The sequence below is a fragment of the Canis aureus genome, chromosome 9 (genome assembly GCF_053574225.1).
Source record: "Canis aureus isolate CA01 chromosome 9, VMU_Caureus_v.1.0, whole genome shotgun sequence".
NCBI classification, from domain to species: domain Eukaryota; kingdom Metazoa; phylum Chordata; class Mammalia; order Carnivora; family Canidae; genus Canis; species Canis aureus.
This window is the reverse complement of record NC_135619.1, coordinates 45142194-45168595: the sequence shown is the minus strand read 5'-3', so window position 1 is coordinate 45168595 and position 26402 is coordinate 45142194. Positions and strand designations below refer to the sequence as shown.

The following is a 26402-nucleotide window of genomic DNA, read 5'->3' as shown; positions in this document are numbered from 1 at the left end:
GAAAATAAATTACCTCAGAAAAAAACTGAGAAATACTAGCCTACAATTACAATTTATTTAAAAGTAAACAAATACAACTTTTAAAAAGTGAATTTTCATATTTTGCATAGGATTAACTCAAGCAACCAGTATGAATTAATAAAATAAGCATACATACTTAACTTTTCCATTTAATCAAATAACCCTACAAAATTTTTAAAAATTCCCTTGGCCAGGGAAAACATGGATTTGGAATTATCATTTTAATCAACTACAATAAAGTTTAAAAGATGAGTGTCATCCAGGATAAACTTTACAGCCCTTGACTTCACCAGGAATTACATCATATAATCCAAAATATGAATTAAAAAGCCATTAAGAAATGTAGAACTTTTTATATGCCACATTTTCTACTTTGACTTCCTGCTTGGGTTTATAAATCTCAAAGGCTGTGTGGTAGTTTACAGCGTTGGTACATATTATAAAGATCCAAACTTTTAATTTTCCATTACGAATCTAAATTTCATTTTCATTTCCAAACACGAATCTAAAAATTATAAAATCATAATTAAATTTTATCTCAGTTTAAAGAATTTTCTTATCTTCTGCTGAGATGATGTCTGGCTAAAATTGAAAAGTCTAACTATACTAAATGTTGGTGAGGCTGCAGAATAAACAGAACTCTCCTCTGCACTGCTAATAGGAAAGCAATCAGTACACACACCTTATAGCTTACCCACCACAAACCCTTGCAAGATACCCGCATCTTCAGATTTACTCATCACCACCCCACTATGGAAAGTGGTGTCAACAGTAATCTCTCAAGGTTTCCTTACTGATATTTTCAATACCGTCACTCCCAACACACTAAAATGTGATAGCAAACCAAATGCTACAGTGTATAAGACAGCACTGAACATTATAATATAGTATCTAAATCTAAAATATTTATAACTGACAAATATTGCCATAGAAGAAATGACAGGAATAGATCTAGGCAATTTCATATAGTTCTAGTAGTTCATATTGACCTGGGTGTTTAAAAAGTAATACAAAGCATACACAGAGAGTCAACAATGAGATGGAAGAAAAAGACTGACTAAAGGAATTTTTACAAACAACGTTAAATCTGCTCCCGACTCCAGCTGTGAAAAAGATAACCTCAACAGTTGAACAAATTTAAGAAGATGGTGGTATTTGCTATAGCAATTAGACCATGCTATCTTTAATACATCATCTGTTTTACATTTTCTTCTAATGATATTAGTTGATGTTATAGGTCAGTGAACTTAACATAAAAGAAAACACAGAAAAAGAAAAAAAGAAAAAAACTTACCGGGATTGAAAATTCCTCAGCCAAATACTTCAAGGAGGCCGCTTCTCTTGCCAAGAACTTGTTTCTTTCTCTCATGTTGCCCTGAAGTTGTGTATCAAACTCCTTTCTTACCACAGAAGCAACAGAGTCAATAATTACAAGTTTAACTCCCTTGGAAATAATTTCTTCTTCCAAAGATTCAATCCTATAAGAGCAGAATTTGCAAAATAGTGGATAAATTTAAGATATAATATAAAATGGAGTATTACAAAGATGAACCAACTTAAAAACAATGCTTCCCTAAATTACAGTAATGATTGCGAGTATTCAATAATCATAACTTATCTCCAGCTCTTTTATACATATAGCACTCTTTTGAAAATGTACCAAAATGTTTTCATTTGGTTTCTTTCTCTGGTTCTCCTACGATCCTGCTACTTTTAGGGTAAAATTGCTTGTTATCAGCCCCCATTTACTCCCACCTGGTATTGACAGCCTTGTGCAGTCCCCTCCCACAATTACCAGGGTTGGTCTGTATAACCAACAGCATATGACAAAATGATGAGATGTCACTACTGAGAGTAGGTTATAAAAGACTACAGCTGCCCTCTTGGGCTCTCTCTCACTTGCCCACTCTCTCAAATCACTCTCCCTGGGGAAGGCAAGTTGCCATGTTGTTACAGCTCTATGGAAAGGACCACATGGTAAGGAACAGAGGCCTCTGGCCAACGGACAGTAAGGAAGGGAGGCCTTCCAGTGGCCCTGGAATTCTCCAAGATTCTCCAGCCCTGTTTGAGCCTTGAGATGACCATAGTCCTGGCTGACAGCTTGACTGCAACCTCTTCTGCAACCCTGAGCCACTCAGCTAAACCACTCCCAGATACCTAAGCCTCTGCTACTACATGAGATAATACACGTTTGCCTTTTTAAGCTGCTGAATAGGGGATCCCTGGGTGGCTCAGTGGTTTAGCACCTGCCTTTGGCCCAGGGATCCTAGGGACCCAAGATCAAGTCCCGCAACAGGCTCTCTGCATGGAATCTGCTTCTCCCTCTGCCGATATCTCTGCCTCTCTGTATGTGTGTGTCTCTCATGAATAAATAAAATCTTTAAAAAATATAATAAGCTGCTGAATATTGGGAGTAACCTGTTAATGGAATAGGTAATTAATACATCACTTAAATAATTAAATCTAAAACATTTCACTCATTCAATATGTTGTTTTCATTTTTAAAGAAATGTCTTATCCAATAGGTTATAGCAAATAAAGAACACTGAAATAATTATTTCCCATAACCCTAATACATATGCAGAAACTTTTTCACTCAGAAGCTAAAAACATAAAAAACAAAAAATAAATCTTCAAAGTATTACCAAAATCTAAAGCATCATACCTTTGCAGAACTGCATCACAGCTGAGTTCCCGATAAAGATGAACTTTACTGCTTGTCAAAAGTAATTTCTCTTCAGTGTTAAAATATCTGGGAAAACGAGATTCTGCTATCTCAACCAGTCTGTAGGGAAGAAAAATTGCACAAGTGAAAATAGTTAATGATATTTAAGGCTGGAATGCTGAATGTCTAATGAATTTTACTTAGGAAACTCATAAGCCACAAGTAACACAGAACAAAAATAGAGTAGGTATAAGCAAAATGCCTTAATATATTATTTTAGATAGTAAGCCTTCCTTTATAAAAACTAAGAGAGGTTAGCAGTCAGAGCATGAGGCCAGCAAGTGCTTTCAGATCTCATCTAAGGTTAAGTACACAACAATGTCCTGAGGTTTATCTTTCTAGAAATAGATACGTTTTTCAATAAATGGTAATTTGACTATATGTTTAGTAAATAAGAAAAATTATTTCATCATCATGAATGAAATATATTTGAACAAATATATAATATTATCATTGTAACAATCAAGTATCAGTTAAGTCTCCATGTCTTAGAACAGAAAAATATGCTTTCTCAATTAAAACTTAATACATACAAAATAAATGCTACCCAATACCTTCTTGGTAAACAGGAAATTATTTTCTTTCTTTTTTTTTTTTGTTTTGTTTTTTTAGGATATTATTTTCTAAACAAATGGATGTTGTCCAATATTTCCTTAGTAAAGAAAAAATGATTTTCTAATTCCGAACTCAAGGCCTGATCTAATGCATGGGGTAGGCCAAGTGTAGGACAGTGGCAAGGCCAAACAGATGCAAATATCATCAATAAAAGCTTAGGACATGGAGCTCAGTACTAGAAATTTCAAATATTTCTGGTTAAAGATATAAAAGTGTAAATCTTTGAGTAAATTGTCTCCTACTTAAAATGATACTTTATCAGCCTGGTACTTAACCATCCAAGGATGACTGGGGGCGGGGGGGGGGGGGGAAGGACTATAAACACAAGAATCACCCTATACTTTGTGTTCCATTTAAAGATACAAACGTACAAAGAACAGTGTTTTCATTTCTACATAGTTAATGAGTCCTAAGGAGAGGCTGAGAACTTTAAGGAGATAAACAAAAGAAGTTTCTCACATAATTTATAACCAGAAGTGAAAAAGAAAAATCTAAAATAGAGAAAGAGAAAAATAAAACTGGTCAATAATATTTTTAAGTATATTTTGAATAATTGAAAAAAAAGGCATCATTAGGTTGAACAGGAGAAGGAAAAATTACTTTACCAAAAGATGTGTACAGGCTGAGAACAAAATGGATCAAATGAACATTCAGGGAAAGCGCCTGTGAGAGACACACAGGGTGGAAAAAAGGCAGCAACAAGAGATGAAAGCAGGAAGAAATGGAATGACATTGGCACACTCAGGACAGGTACATTTTAAGGATTTGAGGAAAACGTCTAAGTCTCTTGATTAAAGTAACTATTTGCTGAGTTTGGAGCTGGTCAGAGAAGTCAGCTAAAATAAAAGCTCTGATGCTTGCAACCCACTAATTTTTAATAGGATAGGTATGGCAACATCTGCCAAAAACCTGCAAGTTTTCCAAAACTGGTCGCCCAGTTGATTAGGTACTGAGTACTTATCTCAGTCAGTGAGTACCTAACTCATTGGCAACAACAACTGAATAGCTGACAGACAATAATAATTTTCTGCTTTCAACACTAGGCTGAATTTCAGCTGGTGCCTTGAGTGGTAAAAGGCTCTCTCATTCCATTAAGGCCCCTCAGAAGGAAGGTGGTCAATGTATGGACACAAAGTGACTTTACTTAAAGTTACCATGCTAAATAACTGTATCAAATGGTTATTTATATATCAATACACTATAATTTTCTATAATCAGGTTTTCTAAGTATTTTTTTATTTTAGAAAAGATATCTAAAAAAATACAGAAATCAAAAACCAAATACAAATGTAGTATCTATATGCCTCATATTAATTATAGCAATTTATTGTGACAATCTTCATCACAAGTATCTTTCTTGGTTAGAGGAACAACAGAAAAGATCCTATCTTTTGTTCCCAGACATTTACTACAGAAAGTTTGAAAGCAATGCCATCTAGTGGACATCTTTTTCATAAAAAGTATTCCTTTCAAGTATGCACTTAAGATTCCTTCATTTGAAACATTTAGTGAAGGGCGCCTGGGTGGCTCAGTTGGTTAGGCGTCTGACTCTTGGTTGCTTGGGTCATGATCTCAAGGTTGTGGGATTAAGCCCTGCATTGGGCTTTGTGCTCAGTGCAGTTTGCTTCAGATTCTCCCTCTCACTCACCCTCTGTCTCTCTCTCAAATAAATAAATAAAATCTCAAAAAAAAAAAAAAAAAAACACATTTATTGAGGATCTACTAAACACCAGGCACGATTCTAGGTGACACTGAAAAACAACAACAAAAACAAAAACAAAAAAGCTTCCCTTGTGGAACTTACAGTCTACTGAGAGGCACAAACAAATAAATATATACTATATATCAGGTATTAAGTGCTCTCAAGAAAAATGAGCCAGAATGAGGGAACAGACTGTGACAGATAGAGGCAAGTACTATTTTATGTAAAGTGGCCTGGGAAAGTCTCTTTAATAAGGTGAACTGAAGCAATGGTTTAAGGGAGATGAGAAAATGAACCATGGGATATATCCAATGGAATGGTGTATAGGAAAAGAGAATTATATATAACAAGGGCTTGGGTTGCCTGGAGTGATCGAGGAATAAACAAGGGTGCCAACATAGCTAGAACACAGGAAACAAGAGGGAGAATAAGAGGAAATGAGGTCAGAGTGCTAGCCAGGGGCCAAGGTCACATAAGATCCTTAGGTCTATGGTATTTTATTTAGATATTATTTAGTAAAATAAGAAACCTGAAAGCCGAACTGACATGATCTGACTTCTTTTTCTTTCTTTTTTTTTTTTTTAAAGAATCACTCTACCAAAATGGAAAAGAGGCTGTACATGGGGTATGGGTGAAAGCACAGTAGTCCAGATAAGAGATGATGGTGACTTGACCTGGAGAAGAGCTCAGCTGATTAGAAGTGAACTTAAGGTAGAGTTCAAAAGAAGAGCTGGAAGGGATTTCTTGACTAATTGGATGAGAATCTGGAGGAATGGAATTACCATTCACTGAAGTGGAAAAAACTGGATCTATTCCAGGTTTTTGTTATTAGTTCCCCCTGTTACTTCACAGCTCTTGTATAAAAGGAAAGTTAAATGCTTTACATTAGTGACCACATGACAACTTGAAACAAAACACATGCTTAATGTAAAAAAAAAAAAAAAAAAAAAAAAAGTTTTCCAAAATTCTAGTTGAAATATAGCATCATAAATGTGCTGAAATAGAAGTTTATGGTTCCTCAAAGCTGCTTGTACATATGTAATATTTTCCTGTTCATTAATTCAGTATGGATTTGTTCAGCACTGTGATATAAATACAACAGTGTGAATCTATTAGTCCTTTACAGCTTTCAGAAAATTCCAAAGTTTTGTTTTAATAAGTACTTATGACTAATTTCATTCTCTATCTTAGAACCTCTTCAAGATCTCCCCACTAATTCACCTAGATTCACAAATGATAAGTGGCTGAAATTAGACTCAAGTGAAACCTACCCAGACTTAAGAAACCATCTCAAAAAGTGTCTCTCTCTCCCCACTATTGTTTGCCCCTGGGTCACAGATCCTGGATTCATGTCAACAAATATATAAGTAAATGGTCTTAAGGCCACACTGGTAATTATCTTTCTAATGAACCAAAGTCATGGATAGCCACTAACACTATATGCCTCCCTCCTGATATATTTATTCAGAAAAAGTGACATTCTAAATAGTCTGGTGGGAATTGGAGGGCACTAGCTATGGGATACTTAAAACCTTGAGAGGTGACAGGCAGCTCTTCAGATCTAAGCTTGACCACTGCTTCCACATAGTATCAATACAACATAAACCTCTCCTTTGTGCATGGACTTATAATAGTTACAATTCTACACATTCGTGATTATTTAATGTCTTCCTCTCCTGTTGAACTACATTTCTTCCTAGTTTTCAGAGCTATTCTGATTTCATGACAACTCAGGACTGCCCACTTCCATCTCCTTAATTCCCAAACTGATATTCCACTTCCCCCGGTCTATACCTTCCAGAGTCTCAGACCCCATCTCTTATTTCATCCTTCAGTTTGCCTCATACACATACCCACTTGCAGTTCTAAGACCTAGTTTTACCTTCTTTTATCCATTTTATTTCTCCCAAAATTGTATTTTTTTTTAAAGATTTATTTATTTATTCATTCAGAGAGAGAGAGAGACAGACAGAGACACAGGCAGAGAGAGAAACAGGCTCCATGCAGGGAGCCCGACGTGGGACTCGATCCCGGGTCTCCAGGATCACGCCCTGGGCTGCAGGCGGCGCCAAACCGCTGCGCCACTGGGGCTGCCCCCAAAATTGTATTTTGAAAACATCTATTACTATTTACCATCCTTCCTTTTTTATTCTTAACCTCTGGTTCCATCCTTTCCTAATTACCTCCAAAACAGATAATACAGTATTCACTCAATTCATATATACCAGAATTCTCATGGTTGCCAAATGTACAGTCACTAGATTAATCTATCTATCCATATTCTCAATGTATGTAAGCATAGAGTACCTATAACTATATCAGATCTTAAGCAGACTCTTCTGAATCAATGAGAAAGGGAGATCCAGAACTCTACTTACTTATCAATCCCCTCTTGCCGAGGTAGTCCCTGAATACCTTAGCACTAGATTCTACTATTATGTAATTATTAATAAGTTTGGAGATATAATTTCAGTCTATGGTGAACACACTTAACATATACTATTTTATTTTATTTTTTTAATATTTTATTTATTTATTCATGAGAAACACAGAGAGAGGCAGAGACATAGGCAGAGGGAGAAGCAGGCTCCTTACAAGGAATCTGGTGTGGGACTCGATCCCAGAACCCCAGGATCACGCCCTGAGCCAAAGGCAGATGCTCAACCGCTGAGTCACCCAGGTGTCCCTTAACATACTATTTTAGATTATCTTCTCAAAGATATGTAAAAATAAACTTTTTTTTAAAGATTTTATTTATTCATGAGAGACACAGAGAAAGAGGCAGAGACAAAGGCAGAGGGAGAAGCAGGCTCCATGAAGGAGCCTGATGTGGACTCGATCCCAGAACTCCGGGATCATGCCCTGAGCCAAAGGCAGACACTCAACAGCTGAGCCACCCAGGCATCCCAAAAATAAACTCCTTAAAACATATACCTAATTGGGATGCCTGAGCGGCACAGTTAGTTGAATGACCGACTTTTGGTTTCTTTCAGCTCAGGTCATGGACTCAGGATGGTGAAATAGAGCCCCACCACAGCAGGCTCCAGCACAGAATCTGCTTGGGACTCTCTCTCTCTCCCTTTCCCTCTGCCCTTCCCCATTGTGTATGTGCATGCTCTCTCTCTCTGAAATAATCTTTAAAAATATATACATAACTAATCTTTCCAAAGTGCTTTTAATACATCATCTATAAGGTTTTCTTTTTTCAAAATGCATTTTAAACTTAAGCAATTTTTATTTACTCCTTTATTTTTTCTTTCCTCCTTCATAAAAAGGTATCTAGCAATTTATTATTTAAAAATTAAAATTATATTCTACTTTTTATCATTTACATTAAGTTCTCTATATGCAAATTGGGTTGTTTTTTTTTTCTTCAGAGAGAGACAAGGAGAGGGGTGGGGGGTGAAGAGAGCTACAGGGAGAGAGAGAATCTTAACCAAGATCCATGCCCAGCATGGAGCTCGATGTAGGGCTATCTCACAACCCTGAAATCATGACCTAAGCCAAAATCAAGAGTCAGACACTTAACCAACTGAGCTACTAAGGCACTTCTTTATACAAATCCTTCAACCTTCCTCAGAATAATCCTTCAATTCATGTTCTCATTTCTACTGATCTGATAGCTTGCTTATAGGCACAAAATGAAGACACTGCTACATACAAAGGCATACATAAAGCTAAGACATATTTGAGTCTCATATTTTCATGCTTTTACCTCTTCTCTAAGTCCAGAAACAGTCCCAGAGGTGACAGACACTATTAATTACCTACAAACATCCATTCCCACTTCTTTTTTCTTCTTACCATGAGAACTCCAATTTTATCCAGGCAACAATGTTAACCAGCCCCAGGAAACTCATCATGCTTATTATAACAATCTCTTCCCCTCCTTTCCCCACCCTACCCTGTATATAGGGGTGGTCCAGTGAGAAATCTGCAGGACAATTCCAGAGGATGAAAAGGAATCCAAAAGAGGGCAAGAGACATTCTGGGAAAAACATATTTTCCTAATAAAACATATAGCTAGTCCTCTCCTTTCCCACTGACTGGACAAGATGCCTAAAAATGCACCAGCCCTAAGTCTCCCTATCATCACTGAGTGGCAGAATCAGTGCCCACGACCACCAACTCACTATTCTGTGGGTATTCAGTTACTTGCAGCAAAAAGCTTTCCTAACTGATTAATCTTCCCCAAAAAAAATCCAAATAGGGGTCAAGTAGTCCTGTAATAGCACAAATGAAATGTGACCCCACAGTACAGACCCAGCTCCATTCTCTGACTCACCATGAGAAACTCTCCAAAGGGCAGTTTGTCAAAAGAGAACTGGTATTTTTTATTCCACCTGACCCTATCACCACACCTCAGAATGCAATCCATGTGGCAGCCAGATGACCACACTCTTTCAGCCTGTGGAGAACAGACTAGAAAAGTAAAAACAATATAAATTTCAACCCCTATCCTCCAATGACCTTCATAAAGGCTCCTTGTGAATTATGAAATGTAATTCCAGGGGCACGTAGCTGGCTTAGTCAGTAGAGCATGCAACCCTTGATCTTGGGGTTGTTGAGTTCAAGCCCCACATTGAGTGTAGAGATTACTTAAAAATAACATCTTAAAAAAAAAAAAAAAGGAAGAAACATAATTCCATTAAAGGAACTAAAATTTTACCTCCTCATTTCCAACTTCTTTTTGGCTTGTTAGTTGAAGGTTAGTCATTGACATTTTAAAGAGTACCTTTCATTTGGCCAACCTCAGTAAATGAATGTCTTTAATAATGTTAGCATCAAATATATTTCAGTGTTCAGACTTTCAGTGGCTTCATATGTTTATGCTTCTGTTCTTTTTAATGATTTATTTAAGATCCATGTAAGTTCATCACATTGCTTTTGACCAATATATCTTTTTTCCCCAGTTTTATTGAGATATAATTGGCATATAACATTGTGTAAGTTTAAGGTATACAGGTAATGTAGGCAAGGTATAAGATGATGAAGGCAATAATAACTTTCAAATCTCTTTTAATCCAAAAGTTCCTCCTCTAACTCCAACAATCATTTATTCTGTCATTTCCCAGTTTGGATATTGCTGGTGTGGTTTTACATATTCGTCTCTTCTCTGTATATGTTGTAAACTGGTAGTTGGATCTGAAAGCTTGATCACATTCAGACTTGACTATTCTTATATCAGGAGGTACCACAATGACTAGTTTTCTTTTTTGTGATGCTAGTAGCCTTTTATGTTTATGAACTGTTTTTACTCACCACACTTCTGATAGCAAATGTTTGGGTTTTCCATACCATGCAATTGTTTAATTCCTTATATACACCAACTGTGTATCTGACACTTAACTACCAGGAATTAGCTCAGACCCCACAGTTTAAGGGCTCAGACCCACAAGACTGCCCTCCCAACTTGGGACATTAATCACAAGTTCTGGAACTCTGGGACTACTACTACTACTACTACTACTACTACTACTACTACTACTTTTGACCAACTGAGCAACTACAAATCAGGAGTTCCCACACACCCCTCTTCAAATTCAATAATTTCACTAATACGGTGCACAGAACTCAGTAAGGCACTTTACTTACTATTACCAAGTTATTACAAAAAATAAAAGATACAACTCAGGAAAAGATGGGGGAGGGCTCTGGGCACCTGGGTGGCTTGGTGGTTGAGCGTCTGCCTTTGGCTCAGGTAGTGATCCCCCGGTCCTGGGAGAGTTCTGCATCAAGCTCCCTGTGGAGAGCCTGTCCCTCCCTCTGGCTGTTATTTCTGCCTCTCTCTGTGTGTCTCTTATGAATAAATAAATAAAATCTTAAAAAAAAAAAATGGGAGAGGGCTCCAAGGCACACCACCCTCTCAGCACCTTGATGTGTTTTACCAACCCAGAAGCTCTCCAAACCCTATCATTCAGAGATTTTTGTAGAGACTCCATTACATAAGCATTATTGATTAAAGCATCAGCCACTGGCAATTAACCAGTTACCAGTCTCTTTCTCTTCCACAGAGGTTGGGGGAAGGGGGATGGGTGGAGCTGAAAGTTCCAATCCTATAATCTTATTATAACATCCTGATCTGCAACCAGCTCCCATCTGAAGCCATCCAGGGGCCCACCAAGTCATCTCATTAGCATAAACTAAGATTAGGTTGAAAGGGGCTGATTATGAATAACAAATGATACTCCTGGCACCTCTATTACTCAGGAAATTCCAAAGGTTTTAGAAGATCTGTGGCCAAGAATCAGGACAAAGACAAAATACGGATTTCTCATTATATCACAATATTCAATGTCTAGATCTGTTAGATTGTTAAGGTTTGTAATTTGGTAACATTCTATCATTCCTTCTTCCTTTATTACTGGAATACTCCTCCTCTAAAAAGACCTATTTGTTATTTAGTAATAGAGTTCATATAGAAAAAGAATAGATATTTCATTTCTTTTTTTTAAAGATTGATTGATTGATTGATTTATGATAGACATAGAGAGAGAGAGAGAGAGAGAGAGAGAGAGAGAGGCAGAGACACAGGCAGAGGGAGAAGCAGGCTCCATGCAGGGAGCCCGACGTGGGACTCGATCCCATGCAGGGAGCCCGACGTGGGACTCGATCCCGGGATTCCAGGATGGCGTCCTGGGCCAAAGGCAGGTGCTAAACCGTTCAGCCACCCAGGGATCCCCCGATTTCCTTTTTTTAAAATTCATTTTCAAAATAATGAGTTGCTTCTCCAAAATTTTCAATACTAATCAATTAGCTGCTGTTCATTTCCTTATATAAATTCATGAATTTAAACATATTTTATGGGTTTTAACTTACTGTCATTCTTATTGGTGGTCAATTTGTCCCATCTTTGGCCACGAGAGCCTGTTCAGGTTGACCCCTAAGTACAAAGTAGTCTTTGAGAGCTTCCTTGGTATCTGATAATGATGTTTCAGACTCAACTTAAAAATTTCCCACTCTAGTGCTGGAAGCAGCCATTTCTCCAAGAATTCTCATTCCTTTTAATAGGAAATGGTATCTGGATTTCACAGTTGAGAGTAACACCTGTCAATTCATTTATCAAACATTTTCTGAGCAGTTAATATGTGTCAGTCACTAGATTTGGCTTTGAAGATAAAGATATAACACAAATTCACAAAGCTGACAAACCAGTGGCATATATTTAGAATAGATAACCAAGCAAAACAGAACAAAGCAAATAAGCCCTATGCAAAACAATCCATTTGGAACTTATCTGGTCAAGGAATACACTTTGATCTAACTAGTATCCTTAGAGAAAAATAAGAGAGAAATGTGACTTATAATGACAGAGTTAAAGAAAGACTCAAAGGACTATACCTATACTACACCTTGACTAAAAGAACAGAATTGAATCATTCTCCAGACCTATAAGTACTATGCTCATGAAAGTCAATCAGAACTGAGGAGGGGGGTTGGGGGGGGAAGGTTGAAGAAGGGCAAACTTATTTTCAGGTGTACAGAATTACCCAAATAACCAAATGCCTTTCATACAATGTTAAAGGTCCCAGCCAAATTAAGGAAATCTTTCCTTTCCAAGGATAGGTACACTTACCATCAGTGTGTTTCTTACCATACTATTGCAGAGACCGAAGTGAAATACCTCTCAATCAAAATATATTTTGAAATTTGCAACTATTCCATTCACTAATATTTTACTTCCAACTAGAAATTAGTTACAAAGCACCTTACCTTTTTTCTTTTTTATTAATTTTCCCTCTTCCCCATTTCCACTTACATCCCTTTCTGTTTCTTAAACTTCTTTCTTCCTGACTTCCTGAAATGGAGCTTATCCAGGAACCTCCCTTAAACCAATGACAAAGCGATAGAAAAGACAAAAAGAAACTGCTTCCTGTGTTAATTTTAAAAGGAAAATTCATTTAAAACAGTACCTAGCATTCTGCATTCTCACAAAGGAAAGGTAAATGTTAACCTGTTTGAAAATGTTACATGCTATAAGTTACAAAATTAAACATTACAATAGAAAAGAATAAAATTTCCCACCTTTCAGCACTAAATGCTGACTCTGTGTCGATGTACACAACATCTCCTTCTAATCCTCCCATGTTGGTAGGTAATGTGGCCAAAATGCTCATCATTATACAAAACTGAGTTTTTCCACAACCTGGTGGGCCTGTAATCTTAAAAAAAAAATTTTTTTTTAAGTTATTTATATAAACATCACAAGCTAGTCAAAGCAAAATTCTCTTAAGAATTTGCCACTTGCACAGTCCCACTAATCTGGGCTCCTGGAGTTCCTTAATGTTTCTTAACATTCCTTAGAATGTTCTTCAAACATTCTAATACATCTATTGTATGTAAGGAATTAACTTCTCCCTTATGTGTCTGGGTTGGTACTAGTTTGATACCATCCTTGGGAAAAATGAGAAAATGGTCACTCAAACCATGCTTTGTGTTCTGCAGTTCAGATGAAAAGCTTTGGTTGAGAGAGGCGGGAGGGTGCATTTATACATTCAGAACTGGGAGTTCTATATCTTTTCCTCATTAAGACATTTATAGAAGGAACTTGAAAACATTTAAGAGGCTCTATTAATTGGTTTAGCATTCTTATGAATTGGCCTTTTAAAAGAACAATTTTGTACCAGTCCCCTAAAAAGCTACTTTGATCTTTATTGTGAACAGTAAAGAATTTAGAGGTGAAGAACACTGATGTATACAATTTATTTCCAAATGCTTCAACAAAAATAAAAAAGGCATGTGCACACACGGGCCTGTGTATACAGAGAGAGATTAAGCAAATATAACAAAATTCAACAATTGTTGAATCTAGGTGATTCATACATTGAAGTATGTTTTGAAATTTTAGTTGGTGGAAAGCCATCTGAGATTATAAAATTTGAAATCAGGAAGCTAGAGATAAGAAAAAATAGAAAATTTATATACATGCATATTCAAATCCAACTAGAGGTAGTTAATAAAAATTAATTTGAAAATGTTAAAAAATACCCCCCTTAAAACACATGCTATTGGGATCCCTGGGTGGCGCAGCGGTTTAGTGCCTGCCTTTGGCCCAGGGCGTGATCCTGGAGACTCAGGATCGAATCCCACGTCGGGCTCCTGGTGCATGGAGCCTGCTTCTCCCTCTGCCTGTGTCTCTGCCTCTCTCTCTCTCTCTCTCTCTGTGACTATCATAAATAAATAAAAAATTAAAAAAAAAAACTTTAAAACACATGCTATTTATCACATTGGTGGTGACTTCCAAATTTTAGGAATCAAAACACTCCCCCTTTTGTGAAAATAACACTAATGACTTTAACACACATTTTTCACAAAGGAAGGGAAAAGAACAAGAGGGAAGGAAGAGCAAAAAAAAATCTCAGGGAGAGATGAGAAAGTCTGAGCTAAGACTAAGATTATAAATATTTGAATAAACAGTCTCAGATATACCAAGTAGGAAGAAATAAGAAGGGATGATCAATGAGTCTACATAATTTACACCAGTGGTTCTCAAACTTAAGTGAGCATTGGAATTCCCTGGCAAGCTTATTAACCAGCATCTCTGGTTCCATAGATCCGGGATGTAGCCTAAGAATTTATATTTCTAATAAATTCCCAGGTGATGCTTATGCTGCTGTATACTTTTGAGAGCTACCGTCTTAAAATTTAGACTGAAGCTAACTTTCATTTATCAAGGCTCAACATTAAAAAACAAAAGCTCACAAGTTACATACTACATGCTGATTTATTATAATCTCTACACAGTGATTTAGACTTTCAGGATAAAGTGTTGCTACCAATAACAGTTTGCCAGATCATGAATAATCAATGAAAAGGGGTCTCCACAAGGTCATTAGAGAATCAGTAATAGGGCTTGAATATTAATTATACTTATCTACCACATTACAAAGTCTCACATTACAAATATGAACCTCAAATTTAAATAACCTATTTTATTAGACAAAGAGAGTCTTTTTTTTTTTTTTTTTTTAATTTATGGGTAATGCAAGCCAGATTAAAGGACCTCACTGTCCATGACTCCCGTGTTTGGGGATTCTCCTACTCACTAAAAAAATTTTTTATAACCCCCAAAATCAATACTCAAGACACTCTCATGGTCATCCCTAGGTATGAACAGAGCAACAAAATATTTGAGTTGCTGATAGTGCATGTTCCCAGCTAAGGTCCAGTGTGGGGATACTTTGCCTTCTTGTTTTGGATCTGATACTGTAAATAAATATCCCTTTTGTGGTTTAAAAAAAAAAAGAAAGAAAAGAAAAGGGGTCTCCAAAATTTTTGATTACATAGTCAGACCAACCAAAAACAGACAAAATTTAGTATGGTCTTCCAATGTATGCATGTTTATTATATACACACTATTTTACTAATACATTATAGATAATATAAAGCACACATAAGATAGGGATTAAAAATTTTTAAATAAGCATTTAAAAATAGTTTCATATCTTATTTTTTAAGATTTTGTTTATTTATTTGAGAGAGAGAGTGTGTGCGTACATAAGCGGGGGGTGGGGGAGCAGAGACAGGAGAGGGAGAAGCAGACTCCCCGCTGAGCAGGGAGCCCCACTCAGGGCTCAATCCCAGGACCCCAAGATCATGACCTGCGCCGAAGGCATATGCTTAACTGACTGAGCTACCAAGGTGCCCCTCATATCTTATTAGTTGACAGATTTTTAAGATTTATTTGAGAGGAAGAGAGCCTGAGTAGGGGTGAAGGGCAGAGAGAGAGAGAAAGTGAGAGAGAGAGAGAGAATCTCAAACAGATTCCCCACCAAGCAGGGAACCAAACTCAGGGCTCAATCCCACCACCCTGAGATCATGACCTGAGCCAAAATCAAGAATCGGGTGCTTAACCAACAGAGGTACCCAGGTACCCCTATCCTGTGTGTTTCTTAATTTTGATGGCTTCCTACTACCATTACTCAGTATTTCAAGGGACAAAAAAAAAGAACAAAAGTTTCATTAATAAATGATAATGAATATAATTTGGTATATCAAATTATCTTCAGAATTTCAAATTTTTTTGGGTGTATTCTCAGAGGGAATCAGACTGTCATTGACTTTTACTTCATTAGTCAGGGGAGATTCATTAGCTCTGACTTGTCTATGCATGTGGTTCACTGCTACCACATTACTAGTATGGTCTCCAATATATAGTTTCTTTGCAGGAATCTTTTTATGCCATTTGTCTGTTTTGTGAGATTTGGCTTAGTTAAAAACAAAATCCACCTAACTAGGTACATGTACAATTCATCCCAGTATGCTGGGAAGGTGCAGCAAGGTGCTTCTGTCGATCTTCTGTATCACTTCCTCATGGACTATACCTGACACATGACAGTCTGACATACAGACGAAGTGAAGATGCCAGTGTCCATCTATATGTTAAACCTAATTAAGGTTTACTTCATTTTTTAGGTTGAAATACCAATAAAAGTTCAAAAAAATTTTCCCACAACCTAATGGACCATCTTACATACTCCGCTTTGGAAACTGCTAATTTTAAAGAGCCCCAAACACTCTTCACAGACCTTTTATCATTATCAAAGACAGCATGGATCAAGTTAATCATCAGAAATCAGAGGAAAGGTAACTTTGGTCCGTAAAAGTTGAAAGTGGATCTAGAAAATGAAAAATGGTTACTCTTCAGGATGCTAACTAATGGGAGGAACAGACAGCAGCCTTTCTATACGTACTATGTACACACCAGGTTTTAGACAGGGTCTGAGATTTAATGAGCTTAAACCCATTAAACGCTTTGTGATTTTTAGTGGAAAGGTAAAACAAGCCACCATTTTAATTAAAATGATACATATGAAAACATTAAGTAACATATCAAGTCCCAAGAAAATGTAAGGTATTCTCTTATTGTTCCATCTTTAAAGAAAACATGTAAAAAAAATCGGAAAAGTTAAACAAGTATAACCGGCATTTTTTTCCTACTTCATTATTTTCAGGTACTATTCAGTATAGTCTTGGGAAAAGTAGAACGTTATGTGAATAACTTTATAAGAATTCTGGGTTTGTTTTGTTTTTATTTTGCATTTAAAGTTCGATAATTACATTATTTTAAGCTATCATAACTAATTTCTATTTCTTTAGCAATCTCAGATCCTCTTCATATATTTTTCACTCTCTTCCTAGACTCAAAAAAATGTATGCTGTATGCAATTCTGATGGGCTGACTGGAGTTAAATTTCATTATTTTTTCAGGTTTACTTAGTGGGTTAAAACATTTCAACATTAATAATTTTTAGCTTCAGATAGTTTAGCTCTGAATTCTACCAGCCAAACCACAAAATTTCAAGTTGTGTTCAGTTCCCAGGTTCAGCTCCAATGGTGGTTAGAAAGAGAGAACATGCCAAACCAGAAAGTCTCAGTTAGTTGCTTCTTGGAAACTCAGTGAATACACCACTTACACACTGAAGACACCAGTAAAATACAATCAGCTTCATGGAGTTTAGATTGTGAGCCTCAACCCCGCCTGAGAAATAAAAGAACTGAAAGAAATAACCAGTGGTAAAGATCACTCGACTATTAACAAGAAAGCAGATATTAATAATTCGTTTAAAAAAGAGAATTTAAAAAAAAAAAAAGGAAGAGAATTAATCTCAAGAAAAGAAAGTCTAATTGTTCTGAAGTAAAAATGAAGCCTAGTCATTTTAATCTTTAGTGAAACTGAATGATTGAGATGATTGTGAAACCTGGACCCATTAGGACCTAAAACCAAGTTAACTCTCCTCTCATTCAAGGTGGAGGCAACAGGATGGGCCATCCACCAAGCCAATACTTCACCCAAGAAAATTTAAGGACTGCCTGGTTCTGATCTGGGAAAAGAGCTTGTGAAAATTTTGTATCTTTTTTTTAATGACACCCCTCACCCATCATTTATCTCCATTTGCTCTACAATTATGTAGAAATATGATTAGACCTTCAGACCTACAGAATTCATTTTAAAAATAACTAATTCTCAAAATCCTAAAACAAGCAAACAAAATCTCAGACAATTTCAGAAAGGCCAGATAGCACTTTGCCTTCCCTAAAAAACCTTAATCTTAAATCACTTTACAACACGTGGAAGATTTTATACCTTGGACTTTCTCCATCACTCCCTCTTATTTCATATTAACAACTGCTGTCTTTCAAATACATGGCAAGGGACAAAAAAAGAAGAAGGGTGGGGAACACAAGAGGACACGGAAATGACAAGTACCCCAAGCCTCACAGTTAAAAAAAACATCAAACAATATCAAGGGAATAATCATTCATTTAACAATCATATAACATGTGCCATATAAAAGATTCTTTGAAACCTTTATGGAGAAAGACGTTTATTTCTAAAGCTGGAAGTGAGTGAAGAATTAGGAACAATGACCCAATCAACCACAACTGCTAAACTCCTGTATTAGGACAGAGGCCTGGTTATCTTGCCTTTCAAAACACTAGGCAGGGTAAACAAACCATGTCAGTGAATTACAGTCAAGGAACGCCAATTAGAAATTTCTCCCTAGTAAACCTACTGTTGTTGTTACACGTGGAGCACACCTTAACCTGACTGTATTTTAAAGATGAGATCCATCTTGGCCAACCTACACACCCATGGGCAAGAAAAATAAATGTTTGCTGCTGTAGTAAGCAGGATAAGCAGTCAAAACTGACTAATCAACATTTATGTCTTATACTTCATTGTTTATGCATTTTTATGACATGCTTGGACCTTGTAGGCATTTAAGTTTACAACCCTGCCTTATTCGCTCCTGTGATCTTGCAGGCCACAACTAACCTTGCCAATAAGAAAGAAAAAGAACTGTATATTAAACTGTTCTGAGGAAAAATAAGGATGCCAAAATAGGACCCTGGCATCCTGCTTTTCAGGATAGTAGAATGGTCATTTCCAAAGCAAAACTGACCCACTCAAGGAGGACACCTGGTCTCCTTAAATCATGAACAAAGCATAGAAATGAATCAGGAAATACAAATAAAATTAAAATGTGCTACATCCCTTCTTAGTATGTAGAACAAGGATCTGGGTATAATCATCCTTAAATGTTGTAAAGATTTGGCAGTGCTTCACAGGTTTACTCTTCAGAGGTACCCTTGAACAAAGATATGCAGATACACATCCCTTTTAATTGACATGAGTTTGGACCAGTTCTCTAGTCCAATAACTTCAGGATTACAATATGAAAACACGTTTTTGGTGATCCCTTTAAATACAACCTTAATTTTGCCAAATGACATTAGCAACTTTATTTTGCATTTTCAGCAGGGGTGATCTTGACCGGAAGGGTGAGGGTTTTGATAGGGGAGAATGGAGATTTTACTCTTTCACTACTTTTACTGTATAAAACACAGATATACACACAGTACATAAATAGGTATACAGTGTATTTCTGGTATTAAAATCTCATGGGGGGAACTTCATTAGAAAAAGAAAATGAAAAAAAAAAAAAAAAGGAAAAGAAAAAGAAAATGTTGGGGCACCTGGATGGCTCAGTTGGCTGAGCGTCTGCCTTTGGCTCAGGTCATGATCTTGGGGTCCTGGAATCGAGCCCTATGTCAAGCTACCTGCTCAATGGGGAGTACGCTTCTCCCTCTCCCTCTGCCCCTCTCCCCACCCCACTCCTGCTTGTCTCTCTCAAATAAATAAAATATTTGAAAGAGAAAGAAAGAAAGAAAGAAAGAAAGAAAGAAAGAAAGAAAGAAAGAAAGAGAGAAAGAGAGAAAGAGAGAAAGAGAGAAAGAGAGAAAGAAGAAAAGAAAAAAGAGGGATCCCTGGGTGGCACAGCGGTTTAGCGCCTGCCTTTGGCCCAGGGCGCGATCCTGGAGACCCGGGATCGAATCCCACGTCAGGCTCCCAGTGCATGGAGCCTGCTTCTCCCTCTGCCTGTGTCTCTGCCTCTCCTTCTGCCTGTGTCTCTGCCTCTCTCTCTGTGTGTGACTATCATAAATAAATAAAAATTAAAAAAAAAACATTTAGAAAAGAAAAAAGAAAAGAAAAGAAAAGAAAAGAAAAGAAAAGAAAAGAAAAGAAAAGAAAAATGACTAAAAAGCTCCTTAGGGAAGAAAATGAAAACAAGACTCAGAAACACTGATTTAATGTACATACCCTTATGAGAAGGCTACCATGTGGTTTGACCTCCATATAATGTAACCTTTTAAACTTTAAATTTCAAATGTATCTTTACTACCAATAGTCAGTAATAACATACGCAGAATTATCTGCTTATATATTCCACAAGTAAGGAATTTGATGTTCTCAGGGAATGGGACAAAGCCCTCTAGTTCAATTTGATCTGTGATTCAGCAGAATTGGTTTCTCTTTGGTTTCTCCTCCGCTGCTTCTGCTTTTGGCATGAGTAGTGCTTCTCTAGTTCTACTTTTGATCTTGGTGCGCTATAACTGCATATACAAAGATTCAGTGAAGTTCACATCAATCAAAACTGGGGATAAAGAAATTAGGGAATTTGGAAGTTAGAGTCAGGAAAGAGCAGCTATAAAAATGCCACCAGAATGTTTCCAGACTTATTCTTACTCCCTCAGTTGTCTCCAGGCCTCATCTAAGCTTATTCTACCAGTTACTCTACCTCTCTCTCACCTCCACCAGATCTAACTTCTACCTGATATTGGGGATTGTAGGTTTGACCTTTTAACCAGAAACAAAGATCATGCAATACAATTAATTAGGCACCTCCAAGGATGCTTGGGTGGCTCAGTGGTTGGGCATCTACCTTCAGCTCAGGGTGTGATCCCCTGGTCCCGGGATCGAGTCCCACACTGGACTCCCTGCATGGAGCCTGCTTCTCCCTCTGGCTATGTCTCTGCCTCTCTCTCTCTCTCTCTCCCCCTCTGGCTATGTCTCTGCCTCTCTCTCTCTCTCTCTCTCTCCTCTCTCTCTCTCTGTGTCTCTCATGAATAAATAAATAAAATCTTTTTAAAAAAATTAGACATTTCCATTGATACCATTTAGTTCTCTATTGTTCTGTAACAGATTACCACAAATTTAACAGCCTAAGACAATACCCATTTCTTATCTCACACTTTTGTAAGTTAGCCTGGATGGGCTTGACCGGATTCTCTGCTCAGTCTCTAAGGACCAAAATCTAGGTGCCAGCTGAGCAATCCACTACTCTGCAGCTGTGTGTCTGAGTTCCCTATTTCCTTTCTGGCTGTCATCCAAGGGCTGGTCACTGCTTCTAGAGGCCACCTACATTCCTTCTCACATGGCCCTTTCCACCTTTGTGTTTTGAATCTTTCTCATTTCTCCTTCTTCTTTAGCCAGAGAGAGCTCAGCTTTCAAGGGCCCGTGGAAGTAGATCAGAATAATCCCTCTCTCTTAAAGTCAATTGTGTCATATAACATACCATAATAACGGGAATACCTCATCATAGTCACAGGTTACAGGATTATGGCAGAGCATCCTTGGGAGGCCATTTTAGAATTCTGCTTACCACAAAGTCTCTGAGAACGGAGAGGTAATAATGTAAAGTTTTTTAAAGCTTACACACAGATATACACAGACACACACACATATATATGTAAATACACATATATAGTGATAGCCAGGCTCTAAGAAGGACCCAGTGATCTCATTCTGGTATTCACACCCTTCTGTGTCCCCTCCCACACTGTAACAGGTGTGTCTGTGTAATAGAATATAGCAGAAGTAATGCCATGTATCTTCCAAAGCTAGGCCATAAAAGACATTGCCATTTCTACTTTGTTCTCTAAGATCTCTTACTCTAGGGAAAGTCAACTGTCATGTCATGAAGACAGGCAAACAGTGGAGAGGTCCAGGTGGCCAATAACTGAGCCTTCCAGTAACAGCCAGGACCAACTTCCAGCCATATATGCAAGCCATCTTAGAAGCATCTTCCCCCAACTCCAGTCATGTTTTCAGATGACTGCAGCCTCACCAATACCTTGACATAATCTCATGAGAGATCATAACCAGAAAACCAGCTAAGATGTTCTTGAATTCCTGACTCACAGAAACATAATATTTCTTGCAGTTTTTATCCACTAAACTTTGGAATGATTTGTTAAGCAGCAATATATAACAAATCCATAAGTATGCAAATACAGATATACAGATATTAGATATATACAACTTTAAAGACATTTAAGAAAAAAAACTCCTAAAATGAAAGAATCCCTGATGTTCACTAATAGAACATAAATTAAGTAGAAAAATCATATTCCTTAATAGTACTATTTTGTACTATTTTGATAATTTAATGGCATACAAATGAAAATAAATATTATACCTCAGAATAGCAATAACATTAAAAATCCCTAAAGTTTGGCTTATTCCAAGACTCAAGGAGAGAATATGAAAGAGATAGCAGGAACCAAAGTATTACAGCAAACAAGCACTATATAAGTGTGTTTTTTTTTAAGATTTTATTTATTTATTCATGAGAGACACACAGGGGAGCGGGGCACAGACACAGGCAGAGGGAGAAGCAGGCTCCATGAAAGAAGCCCGACGTGGGACTCCATTCCCAGGTCTCCAGGATCACACCCTGGGCTGAAGGCGGTGCTAAACCACTGAGGAACCCAGGCTGCCTGTATACATGTTCAAATAAACGAAAACAGATTCATTCTCTCAATTAATATTAAGTACCCCCTACATATGCTAATATTGTGAATGTAACAGTAAAAATAAAAAGACATAATCCCTACCCACTTGGAATTTATTCTCCAATGAAGAAAATATGCACTAATTAAACAGTACATGTGTAACAGTGACAACTACGACAAAGAAGAACCACAATACATGATTCAGTTCTCTAGAAACATATGACTATTCTATGTGTTAAGTTAAACACAATAAAATAGGCTCAAACTACATTAAGTAAAAAAATAATAGAACTACAAGTAACTTTGTCAATTCAACAACATAATGAGCTATTTTAACAACCTTTTCTAAATTACTATTAGGTCAGGCAGAGAAAGAATTTGGTAAAGACAAAGAAGATTTGAACAACCCAAATAATAAACTTAATTTAATGGTCATATGCAGAACATTAAATTATTAGAGAATAATCATTCTTCTCAATCACACCTGGGGCATTTATAAAAATTGATCACATATTAAACCTTAAAATAAGTTTCAGAAAATTTCAGAGAATCAGTATCATGTAAAGTTTTCTGACCAATGAATTTAGGTTAACAATCTGATTTTAAAAAGAAAAATTTTAATTAAATAATTTATATATTCAAAATTTTCTAATGCATGAATAGAGAAGCAATCATAATGGAAATTTTAAAATACCATTAGAACTAAATAAAAGTGAAAATGCTTTATATAACAAAAAAATGAAGCAATGAATATTCATAGCCTATAAGCTCAGAGTAAAAAAAAAAAACTGAAAGTTTATGGGTTAACTGTACAAGAAGTTGGCGGGGGGCGGCGCAGGGGGTAGGGTTGGTTGTGGTTAATCCCAAAAAACATGCAATTACATGGGAAATCATAAAATAACAGAAATCATTGAAGTAGAAGACACTGAAAAGATAGAGAGGACCAGAAAAGAACAACAAAAAGCACGGTCTTTTGAAAAGACTATAATAATACTCAAAACTTTGATCATACTTTTTAAAAAGAGACAAAGAAGACAAAGTAGGTAATATTAGGAATGAAAAGCAGAATAAAGCCACATATAAAACCAAATTTAAAGATAAGGAGAATACAGGGAATAACTTTATGACAATAAATTTGAAAAAGGAAAGACAATGGGCATATGCCTAAAAATATCATTCACCGAAACTACTCAGGAAGATATAAGAAATCTGAATAGTCCTATAAATATTTAAAGGAATTAATTTCATTTTTTTAAACTTCCCACAAAGAAAAAAAATAAAAAATAAAATAAACTTCCCACAAGGAAAATATCAAGACCAATTTTTTAGGCAAGTTTTATCAAATATTCAAGAAACAAATAATTCTAATTTACACAAATTATGAAATATTAGATATATTACACAACTCTATCAATTAACTCAAAATAGATCACACAAAAATTAACTCAAAATAGATCATAAACTAAATGTAAAACCCAAATATAAAACTTTAGAAGAAGGGACGCCTGGATGGCTGAGTGGTTGAGCGTCTGCCTTGGGCACAGGGTGTGATCCCGGAGTCCCGGGATCAAGTCCCACATCGGGCTCCCTGCAGGGAGCCTGTTTCTCCCTCTGCCTGTGTCTCTGCCTCTCTGTGTTTCTCATGACTAAAAAAAATAAAATTTTTAAAAAAAAATTTTTTTAGGATGATAAAAATGTTCTAAAATTGGACTGTGGTGATGATTTACTATAAATTTGCCAGAATAGTTTAATTATATAATTAATAATGGTTGAGTTTTTATAGCATTTAAATGTACCTTAATAAAATTCTTTTTAAAATAACCAAATGATTTATGAAAAGATTTTCAGCTCATTAGTAATCAGAAGAATGAAAACTAAGATCATAGATGCCAAAGATGGGCATAAGTTAAGAAGTCTAATGATACCAAAGCAAGAAGATATGGAGCAAGAACTCCTGCACATCACTGGTAGGAATGTAGACAGGCAAAACTGCTCTGGAAAACAATGTGTTCTGATTCTGCAAAGTTATATTATGCACATAGCCTGTAACCAGGAAATCACTCCAAGGTAGATACCCTAGACAAAGGCCAGATAGTAAATATTTTAGGCTTAAAGACCATAAGATCTTTGCCACAACTAACTCAACTCTGCATGCAAACAGCAGCAAAGAATAAAAAAAAAATAAGGATAGCTGTGTTACAATAAAAGTTTATTTGCAAAAGCAGGCATCAAGGTAGATTTGATCACTGGGCAATAGTTTGCCAATCTTTGTCCTAGAGAAATACCTGTACATGTGATCCAAGAGACATAGAATTTTCCCAGGACTCTTTTATGTTAGCAGCAAGATAATGTTCACTCATAGGAAAAAAGATATATAAATTGTGGCATATTTTCAAAATGGATTATGATACACCAGTGAGAGGAAATTATACTCCTACTACCTGAAAAAACATGGATAAATCTTAGAAAACACAATTGGGATGCCTGAATGGCTCAGCGATTTAGCGCCTGCCTTCAGCCCAGGGTGTGATCCTAGAGACTCAGGACTGAGTCCCATATTGGGCTCCCTGCATGGAGCCTGCTTCTCCCTCTGCCTGTGTCTCTGCCTCTCTCTGTCTCTCTCATGAATAGATAAATAAAATCTTGGAAAAAAAATAAAGTATTAAGTGAAAAAAAACAATTCATGGAAGAGAGATGATATGATTTAATCACAGAGATATGTTTTAACAGAGCTCAAAATTAAGCAAAACTAAGTAAAATGTTGTTATATCTCATATTTAAGTACATAGTCAATAAAAGAAAACTATAAGGAAAAAATTATAGGCATGGTAAAAATTAAGGATACAGATTACATCTCAATAGGAGGCCAAAGGGATCCCTGGGTGGCGCAGCGGTTTGGCGCCTGCCTTTGGCCCAGGGCGCGATTCTGGAGACCCGGGATCGAATCCCACATCGGGCTCCTAGTGTGTGGAGCCTGCTTCTCCCTCTGCCTGTGTCTCTGCCTCTCTCTCTTTCTCTCTGTGTGACTATCATAAATAAATAAAAATTAAAAAAAAAAAAAAAATAGGAGGCCAAAGATAGGACCAGGAAGAAGCTCACAGTTAGTTTCAATGGTTTTTGTATTGCTCTGGTTCTTATTAATTCACCAGGTCATAAGACTCCATTTCTTACACACGCAGGATATATTTAATCTTATATACATAAAATATACAGTAAAATTTTATTAATAAAAGGTAAACAGCTGAAAAAAAACAACCCAAAATAACTGAATAGACTACCTGTAACTAAAACAGAAAGTAAAGAACTTGCCACTAATAAGCAGTCAGGATATTTATGCTCCAAGTCAACCAAGTAGATCATGACAAAACAACATGGCTTATAACTACCACTTGGATTCAGAAAGATTGACAAAAGCCAAGTGAAAAAGCATTAAAAATTATTCTAAAACTTAAAAACTTAAAAACCAAAAAAGTAACTTTTTTTTTAATCTTCCTTAAGTTCAGTTTTTACTATTTAGATAAGTTTATAACTGCGGAACACTGCTGTTATAAACTCATTTGAACAGAGGTCCAGCTAGGGCGTAAAAACATTACAGGTAATAGGATTCTGGCACCATCTGGTGGCAGTACCCTGAAACAGCCGGGGGTTTTTGTTTCTTTTAAAGATTCACTGACTCATTTAATAGGCATCCTCAAAGCATAGCACACACACATTTTTAAATCTTTCTCAGAAGACAGGAAATAAAATAAGGTATAGTAT

At 36.5% G+C, this 26402-nt stretch overlaps 1 protein-coding gene across 12 annotated transcripts in view; it reads right to left on the bottom strand.

Annotated features, from left to right (window-relative positions):
- The window catches only part of RAD51B (RAD51 paralog B), a 682017-nt gene that overhangs the window by 642631 nt on the left and 12984 nt on the right, over positions 1-26402 (bottom strand). For all 12 annotated transcript variants that reach the window (XR_013386416.1, XR_013386415.1, XR_013386417.1 and 9 more), the window contains 3 exons: positions 13089-13225; positions 2687-2806; positions 1316-1499 (listed from right to left, as the gene is read on the bottom strand). Coding sequence is in view for 8 of the 12 variants with exons in the window: in XM_077909744.1 (XP_077765870.1) it covers positions 1316-1499; positions 2687-2806; positions 13089-13225 (441 nt within the window). In the remaining 4 variants the exon portion in view is untranslated. The remainder of the gene's footprint in view (positions 1-1315; positions 1500-2686; positions 2807-13088; positions 13226-26402) is intronic.